The 18,476-nt window shown below is 38.9% G+C and overlaps 2 protein-coding genes across 3 annotated transcripts in view; one reads left to right on the top strand and one right to left on the bottom strand.

Annotated features, from left to right (window-relative positions):
- Window positions 1–5,310, bottom strand: part of LOC137297853 (MKI67 FHA domain-interacting nucleolar phosphoprotein-like) — a 273,252-nt gene extending 267,942 nt beyond the window's left edge. Inside the window, exons 1-3 of one of the 2 annotated variants that reach the window (XM_067829816.1) lie at window positions 5,077–5,310; window positions 1,876–2,010; window positions 926–1,034 (exon numbers count right to left, since the gene is read on the bottom strand). In XM_067829816.1, coding sequence (XP_067685917.1) covers window positions 926–1,034; window positions 1,876–2,010; window positions 5,077–5,187 — 355 coding nt within the window. In that variant the 5' untranslated portion in view covers window positions 5,188–5,310. The remainder of the gene's footprint in view (window positions 1–925; window positions 1,035–1,875; window positions 2,011–5,076) is intronic. The other variant, XM_067829817.1, reaches the window with a different exon arrangement.
- Window positions 5,311–5,523: 213 nt separating this feature from the next.
- On the top strand, window positions 5,524–13,868 carry LOC137297851 (putative malate dehydrogenase 1B). Its single transcript, XM_067829814.1, has 6 exons — window positions 5,524–5,563; window positions 6,068–6,180; window positions 6,875–7,970; window positions 8,160–8,290; window positions 11,807–11,981; window positions 13,392–13,868. Exons 1-6 carry the CDS (start codon window positions 5,542–5,544, stop codon window positions 13,469–13,471), a joined length of 1,617 nt encoding a protein of 538 aa, XP_067685915.1. The 5' UTR covers window positions 5,524–5,541; the 3' UTR covers window positions 13,472–13,868.
- Window positions 13,869–18,476: the final 4,608 nt, after the last annotated feature.

The following is an 18,476-nucleotide window of genomic DNA, read 5'->3' as shown; positions in this document are numbered from 1 at the left end:
ATACTATAACTTCAAACCCGGAACCCAACAGGCTACAACAATAAGATGGTGTCTCTCCAAGAATGTTAAGCGAATGTCTTCTGCATGATATTTTTGTCTCATATATCCGGGTGGTTGAGCACCTGTATGTTTACACACACAATTACCTCGTGTGAAGTAACAAAGAAGTTGTCAGTCTTTGAAAAGTGAGAAGATTAACTACCACTGAGCAGCAAGGTGACAGTGAGTTAATTTTGAGGTGCATCAATTTGTGGGTCATCATAATTAATTAACCTGGATGATCAAGCAAGCCTGGACAGTTGTGAGTGAAAAGACAATTGCTAACTGCTTTCGTCATGGGGATATTATCCAATCAAATGAGGACCCACAAGAAGACATGGCCTTGTCAAAACTTCGCGACGTACTAAGATCCTGTGCACAAGTTGCACCTGTGACGGATACTGGCGATGTTCTTGTGAATGTCGACAGTGACAAACTGACCGGCGAAAGTCCTCTCGCTGTTCTATACAGCCAGTGCAAAAGGCTATGATTGATTTCTTCAAGCAAGCATAACTGCATGAACAGGTATGAGACATTGTATGCACCGATATTTGTGTAATCAATAAAGACTATGTCTGATGCCTACTGTGTTCATTTCTTTGTACATATGGCCTGTGATTCAGATATCGAAAAATTCGCTTATCCAGACAATTTAAAAAAAAACACAAGGGTTCGGATATGCGGGGCACTTCTTTAACATAATACGAGTGATGTTTCAGTGTAGCTTCTAACACCTTTATCAAGCAATTGAAATTATCCGCCACCATACCTATGGAATATTGTTCAGTGCAGAGTAAAATTAACTCATGCACTTCAAACACTGATGATCAACAGAATGGGCACAAAACTGTACAATGTCATGATCAATATTATGGGATATACATACATTTCAGAAGCTTCTCAAACATTAGGTAGTTGTTCATTGTGTCGGCAACAATCTTCGCCACCTCTTCAGAAGCAAACTCTACAAAGGCATAACCCTTTGAGTTACCAGTCTGAAACAGAGGTGAATGACAGTGATGTCTGACAGCAAAATAGCAATATTCCAAGAAATATCCATAGTTTTTGCATGTCTGGAAGAACTGGAAAAATGGTCTCAACCACTTCTCTTCTTCAAACATACCATTAAACAAACATATTAAAGGACATACATGTCATCACATCTTCATGGGAATTCATCTCAATAACATCAGTCGGAGGTTCAATGAAGTATTCCTGTGCTACAAATACTAAATAACTCCTGGAAATTGGCTTACACATTGACACTGCAAAAACAAAAGTAAACCAAAGGGCCAACATGGGTTTTATTGTCTGCACTCACTGACATCCAGCACAGGTACAGCAGTGAAGTGTCATCAGCTGGCCGTTTCAGCTGTTTCCCATAGTACCAACTGGTACTGCTAAGTTGTGACATCAGTCTGACTTTACACCACCATGGGATTTGAATGGCATCACTACCGCTGACGAGGTGTGTGATATTTTGTACATGTCAATATGCAGTGAAAAGTCTTGCAATTTCCAGGAATCAAATAAAATTTGATCATGTTTTTCAAACAAACAGATTAAACAACATGGCGCCTTTTGGTTTACAATGTTTAATTTATACATCAACAGCTCAAGTCATGCCAGGATTATTGTGAACTACACTTAAACCCTTCTCATAACAGGCAAATATAACAGCCAACAGTGTTTCAGGTATCAAGCCCTCAGGGGATGGTGGGTAGGGACGAGATTTCTTGACAGTTACCAAATTGTAATACAAAGTTCTGCAGTGAAAGAGAAATACTGTTAACCCCCCCAAAAACAGAAGCATCCAGAAGCTGAATTTGCACTTACCTTTTTACTCCTTGCCAGGCGAAGTCGTGTCACCCTACCAAACTGTGAAAAAAATGATTTCATCTGTGGCTCGAAGAATCCATGTGGAATATGTCCTATGTAGATAACTCCTGGCTGGTTGTCATTCGATGCTCCCTGAACACACATCAAAAACTAGGTGAGTGCTTGAAACAAAATAACCTGTAGTAATATTGAAGAAATAGTGAATATAATGCTCATCAAGCATGTTCCTCCAATGAAGTTTATGAAATACCAGTTCTTATTTCGAAGTTTACATGGTTAGTTTGAAAGTTTCTCAAACACAATAGACATATGATGACTATTTCTATTTGGAATAAAAATGTATAGCTAATGATTTAAGCTAATTAACTATTAACTTCATCCTTGAAGAATTTGATGATTCCAATGTCAGTCTTGGAAATGGTGTAAATAGTAATGAAAGTATCATGTTGTTCAGTTTGGATATGGGTTATATTTTTATTATGTAGGGCATTATTTCAGGGGAGGAGCCAAAACTGTCATAAGTACAATATTGATAGTTGTCCAGAGAGTGGTGCTGTATTCTGGGCCCTACCACCGACTGACAAAGTTCTCTCTGTATACTGTGAGGATGGCTCTAGTGAAAGTATTGCATTAAAAGTTGTACTTCACAGAATTTGAGACAGTGTCACACGATATGAAGCCCATTGTGTTATAACTTATTCTAAAATACAGGATTTGATTCACAGCACACCAGAGTTATTGAATACTATCTCAGCTATATCGTCCTCCATCCAGATAAATGGTCAGACTCTGTGCCAAGGGAGAAGGGTACAACATCTGAATTATCATCAATTATTCACAAATATCTGCTGCTGAACAAAAATAATGTCTCGTGTACCACGAATACACGCGTGACCACTTAACATGCTTAAGAGGAGTCACACCAAGGGATTTAACATGGCGTCCAGTGTTGCTAAATGAATACTCATACTGTTGAACAAACTCATACTGTTGAACAAACTCATACTGTTGAACAAACTCATACTGTTGAACAAGCCTCTTCACACCCTCATCTACTTAACTGGTAGAGTTGGCACTGAGACAGGGTATGTATGGACCAGCAAACGCTCAAAGAACTCACCAAAAGCCACTTGGTGACATTCTGTAAAGTTCTTATCAATGGGAGTACTGCAATTTACCATGTGCACTTTTCACACTTCATTGGCACAAGACATGAATGCATTTTGCCACATTACTGACTTCGTGGGTCGACTGCACTTTACCGGGCGCACTTTTTCAGATTTTTTTCCGCGCTGCAGGGGATCGAACGCCTACAGCCAGCCTTGCGAGAATCCTGTTGAGGGCTAAGTAGTCTAATTAGCGGAAACGGTACCTCTGGACCACGGGGGCATCAAAGGCGACAAGTGCTCGTTTCACGGGTCATGACCAGCCTAGCTCCGCGCATGCGCAGTAAATCAAAACAAACCCTGCGGGCATGGTATATGACGACGTTTATCGTCTGACCTTTGATCCGTTGTGGCAGCGGTCAGCTGACGAAGAAAAAAGACTCAAGTTATGGAAGAGATGGCTTGGTATGGCTCATGCGGACAGAAGGTGTCCATCCGTGAGGGCAGCTGGTTTGCTGGATCTCACTTGACGCTATCCCAGCTGATGAAACGCCTATATTACTGGGTATACAAGACTCCATTGAACGTGATTCAGAGGGAGTTGAAGATCGGATCCTGGCACACTCTAGTCGACTGGAACATGTTTTGCCGTGAGGTATGCATGACAGTTATCGAGACTGACAGCGAGAAGATCGGCGGACCCGGCACCACCGTTGAGATCGACGAATCAAAATTCGGCAAAAGAAAGTACAATCATGGGAAGAGGGTGGAAGGCGTCTGGGTGCTTGGAGGGATAGAACGCGAAAGTAGACAGGTGTTCCTCACAACGCTCACGGACCGGAGTGCCGACACACTCTTACCAGCCATTGAGAAGCATGTCGAAAAGGGGACCACTATCATCACAGATTGCTGGAAAGGGTACAGCAAACTCTCGAAGATTGGCTATGTCCACTTGACTGTCAATCACAGTGAAAACTTTAAAGATCCGGGAACAGGGGCCCACACGAACACAATTGAATCGACATGGAGGGCCGTGAAGAATCGTGGTTTGCCCAGTTCGGGAACTCAGAAGTCGCTCTATGATTCATATTTTGTGGAGTACATCTTCCGCAAGAAGTACCTTTCGAGTGCAGCAGACAAGTACCTGGCATTTTTGGAGGGTGTGAAGCGTGTATATGCTCCCAACCTTGATCGAGTTAAGGAGAAAGTCCAGAAACAGAAGGTGTTGGAAAAACCAGCGTTGCTTGAAATCCAGAACTGTATCAATGCGGAAGAAATGTCTATCCGAGAGGCATTTTATATTCCAACTCCCAACTGGGGCGTGTTTTGGCCCCAAAAAGTCAGCACCCAAAACACGTCTGCAGTTTTCCCTATGGGAAAGCCAAGCTGCACTGACGAGTCTTGGTGGGACGAAAACGTTGTTCGGATTTTTTTGGATTTACTCTGAAAATGGTAAGAGTCGAAGCTAAGGTTCCCTAACCCTAACCCTAAAAACCCTAACCCTAAGATCGAGGAGGGGGGGGTCCCTAACCCTAAAAACCCTAACCCTAAGATCGGGGGGGGGTCCCTAACCCTAAGATCGAGGAGGGCGGTGTCCCTAACCCTAAGATCGAGGAGGGGTGCGCTATAGCAGGGCGCTAACGTAGAGCTCCCGGCGCGTTATAACGCGATGCGCGAGAAAAGCCAATTAGCAAGCGTTCTGCGCCCGGTAAACTGCAGACTAGCCGACTTCGTTAATTGGTGGCGTAATTAGCGGAGACTCTACCTCATAATCATGAAAACCAATCATAGAAAATGAGTACTCGTTTATCAGCTCATAAACACCAAAGTGGCACGCGAGTGATGTCACAACCTATCTTTTTCGAGCAATTGTTTCAGAGACTTCACCTACCACGGGCGGTTTCTCAGTTTCTCATAAGGCTACTTATCAGTACAATGATCTACATTTTTATGTGGTAATCGAAATATACATAAAATAAATAATATGTTGTTTGACGTAAGATTAAGAAAACCACGAACGCGAGGATATATTGTATAAACAAGTAACACTTATCACATCCCAAGGGTGCCTATCCCAGAATAACAATTTTACCCTGTTTTTGATTTCCAATACAGTCTTTTCGAAGATTTCCTGCTGTTCAGGTTCCAAGGCCACGTTGTTTGGGAGCTTCACAGAACCACGCTTCTTACTGGGGGACGCCATTTTGGTTATGTCACGTGGTTTAACATTCGGAGAATATCGAGATCTCCCGGCAAAATTAGACACGCCTCCCGTTCACCACCGAGTCAAGAAGAGGCTTAAGTGTTACTCCGATTGATCAAAAAGGGTTCGTACAAAATACGGACTACAGGCAATCGTTGTTTTTTTTCACATATCTGTGCCGCATTCCTTGACTTTTACTAATAAAAAAACGGGCTACACTACAATTTTATGTAATAGTCTAAGAATGTGTGTAGGGCATTAATATTTCCATATAATAAACCGAAAAGGTTGAAAACCATTTGTTCTTATCGATCCTACTTTTATAACCTCATTACCAGGCAACCAGATAACAAAATGGCGAAAGTTGTGATAGCAGGTGGGTATGGTTGTTAACATGATGGTGAAGTTTTGGATGTGAAAGTATTTTTCATGGCATATGGTCTTATGATAAGTATCTTATGTGCGTTGTCGCCATGTTCTGCGAGTGCTATACAAAAATACCAATATTATCAGGGTAAAACTACGTATTTAATGTCAGACTGCATGTTTGTCATATCGAGGATACCTTTCAAAGTGTTTCTAAAATTTGTTTTTGCTTTGTATTCTTCATTAGATTTTGATGGTTGTTTAATATATATATTTGCCAATTTGTCAGTATAAATACAATTGTTTGCACTTGTAAATGTGCACTGATAAATATATCTGACTGCATTCACACACCAGTTACTTATAAGTGACTGGAGGTCCATACTGCTGTCAAAATATATCATCAGATTAGTAGTAGAATACTTTTATTCAAGAAAGAACATAAAACGAATTGATATTCAGCTTGAGGCGAATCATAATTCCAGCTGATAATGTGGACATTCTTATTTTCAAGGAAGGGCAGACTGCCCCTACTTTGCACGAGTGGAGTTGATTGGCGACAAGCTGTCAAAGAATCTACCAGATTTCAAACTGCACAAGATTGTTAAAACCAATGATGAGTGGGAGGTGAGATAACTATGCTTTGTTTGTTTTTAATAAAAATAATATCATTATTTTCATATGTTACAGTTGTTATTGGGGATGTTATTTGCTGGGGTTTCTTCTCAGTAAGCTTCCATTCTTCATTTTGATATTTTACATTTGCTAGTTTATCTTGGTGTGTGGCACAGTGAGTGAACGTGTGCAGTTATCACCTTCACCTAGTCACTAGCTTTACAAGTAATAACATTTGAGAATGTCAGTACATATTTCTTAATAACAAGTAATGAGAAGGAATTCTAAAATTGTATTGATAAGATGCACATTTTGACTCAGACTATTTAAACAGTCATAACAAATGAAATACATGTACAACAACAAAAGTAATTTGAAGCATCTCTGAAGAAATGTTTCATGAATGAATCCAGAGTATTTAAGGCATTTTTATCATGTCAGCGTCTAGAGAACGGATATGTCTTGGATATTTTATGGGTTTTTTTAATTTGTTTTTGAAACATGAACCTTTTCAATTCTGAGGCCAGTGGTTTTATTGTGTTATCTTCAATGTACCTTTTATTGAGTGAATATTACTGTGGTGAAGGATATCATAATTGAAGTTTGAAAAAGTTAAGTTTAAGTTTTATCTCATGACATATATAGTTTTACATTAACTATAGTAGCCCATACAGTTTGTTTAAATATAATGGATGTTATGTTACAGAAATGGCTTGATGAGACTTGTAATGTACGAGGTTGGAGTCACAAGAAGTCACCACTCATCTGGCGTGAGTTGATTGACAGGGGAGGCAAAGGAGTCCTTATTGGGGGAGCTAATGAATTCCAGGAGTATGTGGCAGGATACTATGGTGTCCTGTCTGAAATGACCAGTGACGACATGACCAAAGTTGCTGAAGAGAACAAGCTGACAAAGACAGAAGTTGATGCTGAGATAGAAGCACACCGTGCACTGAGCCAGCCTCTTGCAGTATGCATCACCAACGCCAGTAGTCCAGTCTGCTACAGCCTCATCAACCTAATTGCCAGTGGGGAGGTTTTTGGAGAGACAACAGAGGTAGCTATCAGACTCTTTGATTCCGAAGAGAAGAGGGAATACCTATCAGGGGTTGAAATGGAGGCCTATGATCTGGCACATGGTCTCCTGCGAGGTGTGAAGGTCGTGTCTGATATGCGTGAAGCTTTCACAGACAGCAGTATGATCCTGCTATTGGATGAGCTGGAGATTGAGGAGGAAGAACCCCGAGAGCAGTGGCTGAAACGAAATGCAGAGCACTTCACAAACTATGCTTCTGTCATAAATGATGTTGCAGCTAAAAATGCCAAAGTGTTACTGGCCGGAAATGGACCACTTAATTTCAATGCTTGTATGATGTTGAAAAAGGCACCCAACATTCCTCGTCAGAATATTGTAGCTCTGTCACGAATGGTAGAAAACTGTGCAAAGTCTGTTGTTGGAGATAGATTGAGTGTGAACACAGCAGGTGTGGTAGACTTGATCGTGTGGGGAAACATCAACAGTAAACACTTCATTGACGTCACCAAGGCACGTGTTCATGGTTACGACGGGGCAATATGGGGACCACCATCTTACTCTGTGTCGGCACAGGAGATGATCCACAATGATAAGTGGATAGAGAAGGAGTATGTGGAGCTGGTGGAAGCACGCAGAAGTATGGTAGAGGCAGCTTTAGGTCACCCTGCCTCAATGGCACAGGCCAACGCAGTGGCCACCACACTCAAACATTGGACGAACGGCACACCGAAAGGGCAGATGTTCTCACTTGGTGTCTGTTCCGAAGGTAATATTTCTTTCATTTCACATACTCTTTCAACAATATGGATCTCTGTTTATTATTGCCGATCATCTGAATATCCATATGCATTTAAAACACCTGTTGTCCTGTTAGTGCTAGGGAAGACCTACATATGCTGAACAGTTTGCTGTTCTAGATATAACTGCGATTATAAAATCATCTTTCGGCTCCCAGGTTGGTACGGGATCCCAGAAGGTTTGGTCTTTTCCTACCCAGTGACGATGCACCCAAAAGGTTACTTTACAGTTGTACAGGATATTGACCTGTCTGAGGATGCCAAGAACAAGCTTCAAGATATTGTGCAGGTAGCCTTTCCATCATCCCCATCTTGTCTCCGTCACTTCCATGATGGTATTGCTACTTAGTAGTGCAACAGTTAAGTATGAATACCCCACTTCGACATACTGACTCTGAGACGACCAGTTCATGTTTTACCCATTAATGCTGAGTACCAGGCAAGGAACAACAAGTACATACTTCAACGTCTTCATGTTATGATGCAGGTGGGGATTGAACCAGTCAACTTCAGCTCACCCCACAGACATTCATATAGATATTAGCACATCCCACTATGCATAATATCATAGCAACCTATCATCCCGCGTATCTGCATGATCTGTGTAACTTTTAGGGAGCGTTCATAATTTTGGCTAGGGGGTGTTATGATAATTATCATGTAGAAGCATGTACAATGTGATTGACACTCCCTGAAATGTGTGTACAAAGTGTATGACCACTCTTTTTTCATGTCAAGGTATTCTAAAGCTAATTGTGACATTACTGGTGATGATCTATCATCAAACACAGTGGACACTGTGCTGGGCTATCTGAGTTATCTATGGAAATCCACAAGTAAATATGTCAAATTTAGATAAAAGTAAATATTTCCCATTCTTTTTTATTGTATACAATTTATGTTGTACAACATATTTTGATGTGACACATATCTGTTAGATTATTCATGGTCACCAGAGCAAAGTTTCTTTTAAACCTTCATGTTTAATCCAAGAAATGGCACATAAGTCATTGTCTAAACTTAGAGGCCTTGGCATTTACCAGTACAACTGGTAATTGACGGTAATGTGGGTGACCAATAGGGTTATAGTGAAAATGGACGCCAGCAAAAACGACCAAAACAGAAATCGAGAAAACGGCCACCGCTCACAAGAAAACGGCCACCAGTGTTAGAGAAAACAGCCCCTAAGCTCAGAGAAAACGGCCATTATAACAGAAAACTACATGTAGTTAATTTTACTTTTATTCATCTATCCTTCAATATTATAATAACAATATTAGCAGTCTGACTCACATTTGTCCTCACATTTTCTTCTTTCTTCATCCCTCCTTCAATGTTATAATAATATAACGATATAACACCCACACATTCTCTTCCTTTAATATTATAATCACGTTATCACTATCTCTCTGATTGCAGTTTGTCCCCCTCACATTCTGTGATTTCATAGTTTATAAATCAATGACTGGTCCGTGGATATCGCAGCTGCACTTACTCAAAAGTTCTCCTGCGGTGATTTTGTCATCCTTAAAAAATGACCAGGCTGCAAACAGTTGGGTTTGCTTTTGTGAAGCTTTCTCACGTAGGTTCACTCTCAATTTCTTCTCCAGCAGGAAAATGTTGAGGGGCAGCATCTTTGTCTCATGATGAAGCACGAGTATTAGTTTGTACAGGCTGATGGCATGTTCTCTGCACTTCTGGTTTAATCGCCTGTGACAGCCTAAAAATACAAAAGGGATATTAGATACCTTTAAGACATCACAACTGACATTACATATCTTTAAAACATCAAAACTGCTTATTGATCTTACCAAGTATTTAAGCAGTGTGTTTGCCATATTACCTTCAACGTGGTTATTTGTGTGAACTGACTGGTTGAAGCAGGAGAACCTGTTTTCTCGCTTTCACATCAGCTAGCGCACCGGAAGTAGCGGGGTGATTATGTGGTCGTTTACCAGGAACAAAGGTATCTTCATCCTGTTGAATAACTGTAGCAGGACATGTGTTGGTTTTGTTCCTAACACTGCATCACCAATAGGTTGATGTTTTCTTGGTATACTGGAGAATAGCCAAGGATATGCATTCAAACAACCAATATACCCATATTGAAAATATTGGATCATTATTTACCACATTACATCATCATGTATCATTTTGTATTTTCGGTTTACTACGCCTTAAGTACAAAGGAGTATACAGCTGTGTTGATGAGTTTTCTTTTCCCTTTCTGAGATCCAATGCTGACAATCTCGTAAGTGACCGGCATATCAGTGGATGTGTCCAGGTTGTCGTAAGTCGCATCAGAAACTGATCTGAGTAAATAAACTAAAAATGTTACATATTTTATTTTGTGCAACGTAGTACATGTGTTAGGATACTTGTTTAAACGATGTGAAACAAAAAATATAGATAACTAGTAATACCTTTCCTGCATGGCCACATCTTCTTCAGCTGGTATAGGCAGGTGTGATATTTCCAGGTTAGAAATATCAGGAACAAAATCGCTGCGGTTAACGTGCAATGACGAATCTACAGGTGATGACAATGATATTGCAAAGTTAACATTCGCAATATGTGCCTGGATGTCTGTGTCCTGTATTACTTCCATGTCAACTCGGCTGCTACAGTCCCTACACAAGAACGGCTCAGATAACACGTCACATTCTCTGTGCGTTAAATTGTCACAGCCATGACAGGGTATCTTGGCTTTACTTCTGTAGACTGCCTCCTTGCAAAACGCACACTTTGGTCTCATGGTGACTTGTGATATGTCCTACCATGATCATAACTCTCTTATATACACAATTTACAACTAGAAGCCAGTGTCGTTTAATCTTCAACTAATCCACTGATCAATATAAAACACTTCCTTAATAACGTCTCCTCCATCACCAACTATTCTTAACTGTAACATCTAAAAGGCAATCAACTAGAAACCAGTAGGAATTAATTAAAACAGACTCCCTCAGTAACTTTTAATGTCATTTAATCTTCAACTAATCTGCTGATCAATATAAACACTTCCTTAATAACGTCTCCTCCATCACCAACTATTCTTAACTGTAACATCTAAAAGGCAATCAACTAGAAACCAGTAGGAATTAATTAAAACAGACTCCCTCAGTAACTTTTAATGTCGTTTAATCTTCAACTAATCTGCTGATCAATATAAACACTTCCTTAATAACGTCTCCTCCATCACCAACTATTCTTAACTGTAACATCTAAAAGGCAATCAACTAGAAACCAGTAGGAATTAATTAAAACAGACTCCCTCAGTAACTTTTAATGTCGTTTAATCTTCAACTAATCTGCTGATCAATATAAACACTTCCTTATAAACGTCTTCTCCATATCCAAATATTCTTAACTGGAAAATCTAAAGGCAGTCACATCAACTTGTTCATCAAAACTATAAAAACAACTAATCAATCTTCAAAGGTTACACCAACAAGAGGGTTATTGTTTAGGATAAATAATATCTCCTTTGATGTTGGCCGTTTTCTCTAGACACAGAGTCTGTTTTCTCCGGGCTTAGGGGCCGTTTTCTCTTGAGCGGTGGCCTTTTTCTCGATTTTTCTGGGGGCCGCCTTTTGCTGGGGTCCGTTTTCTCCATATCCCGACCAATAGGGTAAGCTCCACATAATCATCTACTTGTCTGTCTTCTGATTGGTATTTATAAGCTGCTACGTAAAAATTACAAAAGTATAATACCTTTTGCAGACTCCCATGAGAAAATAATTTAGATGTATTATTTGTATATTTGTCAGTTTTGATGATAGCATGATGTGGGATTGTTTGGTAGGAGCTGACTCAGGAGCTGGAGGTGATGTTCCCTCCTCCACGTCCTGCACCCTCAGCAGAGGCAGCTGGGCAGACAGAGGAGTCAGAAGAGGTCAAGCCTGAAGGGAAAGATGAGGCTCAGCAGGATGGGCAGATGGAGAAGGAACAAGAGTCTGTTCAGGAGGCACCTGCAGAGGGTAACAAATTAAAGATCAATCTCCTCCAACATCAGTCTGGCTTTAGCAAGCTCTAGCTAATTTGCCTATGCAATATGTTAGGTTTCCTAGTACAGTGTGTTTGTCTTCGGTTGAGATAGAAAGATGATTAGGTGGTTGAAAGGGACCTGGGTCTACATTTACGAAACTCTCTTAGCACTAAGATACTTGTAAGTGCAATACATTAACTTACTGCTAAAAGAGCTTCAAAAATCTAGGCCCTGGCAGATTGTATGACATCATATGCACACAGCATTGATCATGTTCATGCCCTGATATGAGAATGGATTGTTTACTGGCCATTAACTGATGACAGCTGTATTGTTACTGTTTGCATTGGTACTGTTTGCAAATGGGGTTGCGGAGCATAGAGAATATGACAAGTCTACTATATGCAAGCAAAGCAAGCAAAGGTTGGCAACATACTTTCATCGCTTTGGATCGAAAAATATTTTTCATGTCAAAACCAAATATCGCCACCATCAAAAGTATACACCCATTTCTTCACTGAGTTGTGTGTGTCCTCACATTTCCAACGAAGAAACGTACAAAGAAACATGGTAGGCATCAGACATAATCTTTATTGATTACATATAAACAAATATCAGTGCATACATAAAATGTCTTCTTGTGGGTCCTTATTTGATTGGATAGTATCCACATGACGAAAACAGACAGCAATTGTCTTTTCGCTCACAGCTGCCCAGGCTTGCTTGATCATCCTGATTAATTATAGTGACCCACAAATTGACACGCCTCAAAATTCACCTTTTGCTTCTCAGAGGTAGTTAATCTTCTCACACTTCAAAGACTGACGACTTCTTTGTTACTTCACATGAGGCAATTGGTAATCGCGTGTGTAAACATGAAGGTGCTTAGCCATCCAGATATACGAGACAAAAATGCACATAATTTAGTGTTTCCGGATAGGTGAGCAATTTTACAACATTTACAACATTGTGAATTCGTTTTAAGGAATTTTGTTTGGAGGGTGATATTTCCGGATATCTGAGGTTCGGATAAACGGGGTTCAACTGTACTTTATTATTTTACAGACCACTATGACATCACCCTACTCTAAAGCATTATGAACCCAGGACTTCATTATGTCCATGAACACATCCTGAAACATAAATATATGTACACTGCCTATGATTCAAAATTTCTGTGTTGTCTTCAGCATAGTCAAGCTTTATAAAATTACTGCATTTTTTGGGATGCTTTCCTTTAATATATTACAAGGTATTTTAACCAATGCAAATGCTCAATATAGCATTTGGGATTAGATAAGCATCTGGTTTGTGATAGTTTGTCTTAATCATCATTCAAATATAAGAAAGCAAATGTCCGTGAAATCACTTTGTTATTTAGTGACACTCATTTCTGTTGCAGAAAGTGGAACCGAGAAGACACAGGATGGGGAGGATGTAAAACAGGAAACACAGCCAACAGAAGGGGAGGCAACAACATAAAGAACAGCAAACAATGCCACAGAAAATAGCTATGCATTGCATGACATGCCTTGTGTATGATCTGTCATGATTTTCAGTTGTTTAATCGTGCACGTTAAGCTTACTTTGCAGTTTCATATTGTCTTTCAAGAACTCTGTGATATTTCTTGAGTGAGTGCCACCATTCCTTAAATCACAGTTCATAAAGGAACTCCAAGGCATTCGTCTTGATAGACATCTCCATCAATCTATTCCTTTAAATGTATATCATTTGTTCCTGAATTATGTATATTTGTTTCAGTGTTTTGATCCCGTGAAGTACTTTTTTTGTACAGTTTACATGAAATATGTTACTTTTTGTATTTGTACAGTGAACATAGGATTACATTATTAATATTAAAGTATCTTATTTATTATCCATATTGTTATCATTTCCATAGTCCACAAGAGACAGGCTATTGAACATGTAGATATGAGAATACATTCAGAGCATCTTATGGGATTGTTACTTTAGGTCACAAACAACATCTGTTTTCTGTTTGTTTTCCTCCTTAGATTAATCATCAGCAAATATTTAAATTGCCAAATTAGTTCAAGGCAAAACTTTGCTTTCTAACACAATACATCCATGTATGTGGATGTAGAGTGGTCTGTATTTCTGAAATAATGGTCATCCTTCTATTTTCAAATGAATTCGGTCATCAAGATTTTAGAAATACCTATCTTACTGGCATAACCATCAAACAGGCTGTTGTTTCAAAGGCATTTAGAAGTTGGTGGAATCAAACTAAAAATGCTTTATGGTTCAACTTCTTTATTATACAAGGTCACAACGTTTCGAGACAGTTCTCCTGAAGAAGAGACTAGGAACTGTCTCGAAACATTGTGACCTTGTATAATAAAGAAGTTGAACCATAAAGCATTTTTAGTTCATCAAACAGGCTCACACTATATCAACACCAAAATCTAGATCTTGTGTGGATGAGGGCTGGACATGTTGAACACAATCCACTCAATAAATTGCCAATATTTTGAAGTCATAACACATGTACAATCATGATAATAAATAATGTAATCACAGATAATGTGATAATGTAATCAGTGATTGTATAAACTGCGAAAACACAAAGATCCAAATCAGGTGGACGTAAGTGTTACTAAGTGTCTGAAATAATAAAAATGAAGACTAAAAAAGACCCACAGGCTTTAGAAACTTCAGGCTTATTGTGACCAAAACATCAGGTCAAATTGATGTAGCCAATTACATTTGAGACTACGTACACAAGATACACTTGGCATGGTCCAACAGTCAGGTGCTCGTTTCAAGCATTGCTAAATTGATCATTGCATTCAAAAATGTTTGGCAAGTGAGACAATATTCCTCAGATATTATTCAGTTTTAAGGCATCTTGTGTCTACCCAGAAAAGCATTCCTTTCATGAACATTTTGGTGATAATCAGTATTCTCCTAGCTTTTCCAACACCTAACATCAGTAATTTGTAGTACGATTATCTTTCATTATTAAATTAGATTAACAGTAAACAATCTCTTCTTGACACAGCAAACACATCTGCAACATGATCTTCAGAAACAGCTGGTAGTGATAACACACAACTGAACAACTCCAGCCGCCAGTATAAGTAACTGGATACTTGTCTGACAACTTTGGGCAAGCGTGACTTGCACAATAGCTGTCTAAAAGATAAATCAAATACAAGAGATATGAAGGCTCACTTTTCAAAAGGTGTCATGCTGATAGTTAGGTATTTGAGCAGACATTGCTGTTATTTATCAGTATATGAAATAAACATGATCCTTAACATGTGTAACTGAAAATACACAGGCATGAAATTTTCAGTGAAAAATTGTGATGCATCTGCAGGTCAGTAACAACATTTCAGGAGGAATGTTGTATATATGATGTATGTGAAGTGGAGGCATTCCTGTCAGGTTCCTCAACAATGGGGAATAAAGCTGCTTCATACTATGAGTGTAGATATGGTTCCTGTTAAGTTTGTTTCTGTGGTAATTTGACTACTGTGAACCTTTCAACATAAATACTCTCTTTAAGCCTAGGACCAGAAAACATAGACAAAATCTGTTTGTCGTTGCATCTTACCCCTCAAGCAGTTTTTGAGAAGCAATTGAGTGTTAATCAATGACTGGCCATCATACATCAATGCTCAGGCTGTTGATCACTGGATTGTCTGGTTCAGATTCAATTATTTTCTGTCAGCCACCATATAGCTGGAACACTGACGAGTGTGACTTGAAATTAAACTCACTCAGAGTGGGGGGATGAGATCAGAACCATGATGGTTCCCCGTATCATGATGTTTTCTACAAAGTCTCATGCAGATATCTTGAGCAAACAACAGATCAGGTTTCTCAGTAATAGCACAGTATCTGATATCCACACGTTATATGAATAACACAGCACGCCTCTTTGGGTAAACAACAAACACTACTGATGCCAGTAAATATTTATTCAGGCACTTGTTTTGTAAAAAGACAAACAGAAATTATTTCACATGACCCGTAGGACAGCTGTTAGAATTAAACAGTAGCTAAACAAAAACGTAATTGCAGTAGGTAAAGATAGTGTACATAAGAAGACTGTGACCATAACATGCATAAGGTCACAATGATGTACACATTTCAAGTGAGCAGTACGCTTGAATGGACCAGAGAAAACAAGGAACTGACACCTGAAACCAGTGTATGAAATGAGCCACAAACCCAGCCAGGGTTATATTTGTAATATTTGTCAGTAATGATCCAACATGTTTCTTGATGTCCAGATGTATCAGTGAATAGAGCTGTAAAGAGCAAGTAACCATACTGATCAGGTCAGATCTGTACCAACATTCCTATATCAGACAGTGGATTCACCAATCACAACATCAGTTTTAGGAGGCACGGAATGTGGGAATAAAATCAAAACCAAACTCAACCACGAAACAGCTTGTGTGATTCAGAGACATCAAAGATGAAAATGCAATGCTAGATGATGTCAGATTAGTACAACTTTACAAGCACCGACACAACTTTTGAAGATTTAAAGACTTTAGGGACTGACAGTAATGGATTAGTAAACTCTCTACAGATAATACTGATTCTAAAGTCTCTAGTATCAATCAACAGGTGGTCACTGGCACAAGATGTCAAATGCACCATCCTTGTTCTTTCCTGGAAGAGGAAGACGCACCTGTACACATTAAACAATCTGTAATTAGACCTCATGTACTTGTGTGGCAAATACAGGGATCCTGAAAGAAAAATAACTGGCTCATATTTTTATACGTAACTGCTAATATGACAGGCATTTCGCTGTATGAACATTTCATCCGGCTGCCACCATCAACAATATTCAAGGTGCCTGCTAGTTTGCCACGAGCAAATATTGTTTTCAGTATCTACTAAATCTTTAGAATGGTCCTTAAAATGATTTCATGCTTTTTTTTTGTTACCAGTATTATGTGTCATAAAAAAAATTTGCAAGGTTGTTAGTATACATAGCCTCCTCACCTGAAAAACCGATAATCACAACAACTGATGTAATGGCAAATGCATCATTAGTGATTTCCCAATATCTTAACAGTTGCTGAATCACAAATATATTAAATGTCTTTTGAATTTTTCAGTTCAGATAATGATGCATTTGCCACATACTTTTCATCGTTAGACATACCAACCATCTCCAACATACCAATTCACAAAGGAGATGGCCAATATTTCAGAGATATACAATTATACATCCATCATTACATATACTACCCATCAAAAGTTTAGACGCAGCGAGTAAACTGTTCTGTACTAGATTTTGCAAAATATTCGATTCTGTTTACACATGGAGTGATGTATTGTAAAACAAATTCTAAACATTAAAAAAGTTATTGTCATAGATTCAATCAATGAAACTGTGAAAACTGAGAAATCTTAAGAACACTTTCCACTAAAATCGAGCTATTTACATGGTCTCTGAAGTTAGTGGATAAGTCATGTCAGGTGTAACCATAAATATACACGTAACATATAGCAAGTGTTTTAGGTGAGTCTAAACTATTGATAGTAAGTACATAATACAGATTCTTTTCAATAACCTTTGGTTAAGCTGTCATATAATATTTATTAGAATAAATTGTTATGCAAAAAAGTAAATGCCACAGAGAAAAACATACATGACAATAAACTGATCTGATTACTCATACGTAATAAATGTAACTAGTTGACTCTCCAGCTGATGCGCTGTGCCCTAGCAGTGAACATCGTCCACCCTGTCAAAGTCATTAACACCAAGATGTTCACAACTTTCACTTTCTTCAGTCACTTCTGGAACTGCGTATTGCCTCTGTGACAGATGCTGACCAGATGTGAAGTACCAGGTATGTTGTAATCATTACCAAACAACAGTGCCTCCATATCCTACTCACAGTTCATGCGACTAACAACTTCTTCATTATAAATGATGCGATGTTTCTGTGTAGATTCTTCTACTGTTGCTTGACAACACTGCATCATATAAAATAAAGAAGTTGTTACCCTTGAAAACAGATGAATGAAGCATCTCATCAAGGCATGACACCCACAGAGAGACTCAGTGCCACTTTATTGGTTGGCAATACTTAAGTTGTCTTGTTAGTGCATGATGTTGATGGAGCTGTAGACTGCTGACAGGAACTGTTGTAAAATAGGTCTAAGATGGACATGCAATGCTCCACATGACCTGGGAGAAGACATGTTGACTGGACAGAGGAAGTGACTTGTCCACACAGAGATATCTGTGGCATGTCAGCTGAAGCATCTACAGAACACCATATGACTGTTTAAGTGACAAAATCATCAAATAAAGATATATAAAAACATACATTCAAGGAGAAAATGTTTCATATAAATGAATATAGAAATGAATAAAGTATATGATATACAAAATGACTGTAGATAATAGCAACACAGGCACTACAAACAGAATACCAACACATTGTTTCATCATCATTGTGGATTTACTGGACGCAGATTCATCCT

The sequence above is a fragment of the Haliotis asinina genome, chromosome 10 (genome assembly GCF_037392515.1).
Source record: "Haliotis asinina isolate JCU_RB_2024 chromosome 10, JCU_Hal_asi_v2, whole genome shotgun sequence".
Lineage (NCBI taxonomy): Eukaryota > Metazoa > Mollusca > Gastropoda > Lepetellida > Haliotidae > Haliotis > Haliotis asinina.
This window is presented reverse-complemented; position numbering and strand designations above follow the sequence as displayed.

Coding starts and splice junctions, on each gene's coding strand:
- LOC137297851 (XM_067829814.1), top strand. CDS start 5,542: ATGGCGAAAGTTGTGATAGCAG. Junction 6,181..6,874: donor AAACCAATGATGAGTGGGAG/GTGAGATAACTA, acceptor GTTATGTTACAG/AAATGGCTTGATGAGACTTG. Junction 11,982..13,391: donor TCAGGAGGCACCTGCAGAGG/GTAACAAATTAA, acceptor TTTCTGTTGCAG/AAAGTGGAACCGAGAAGACA.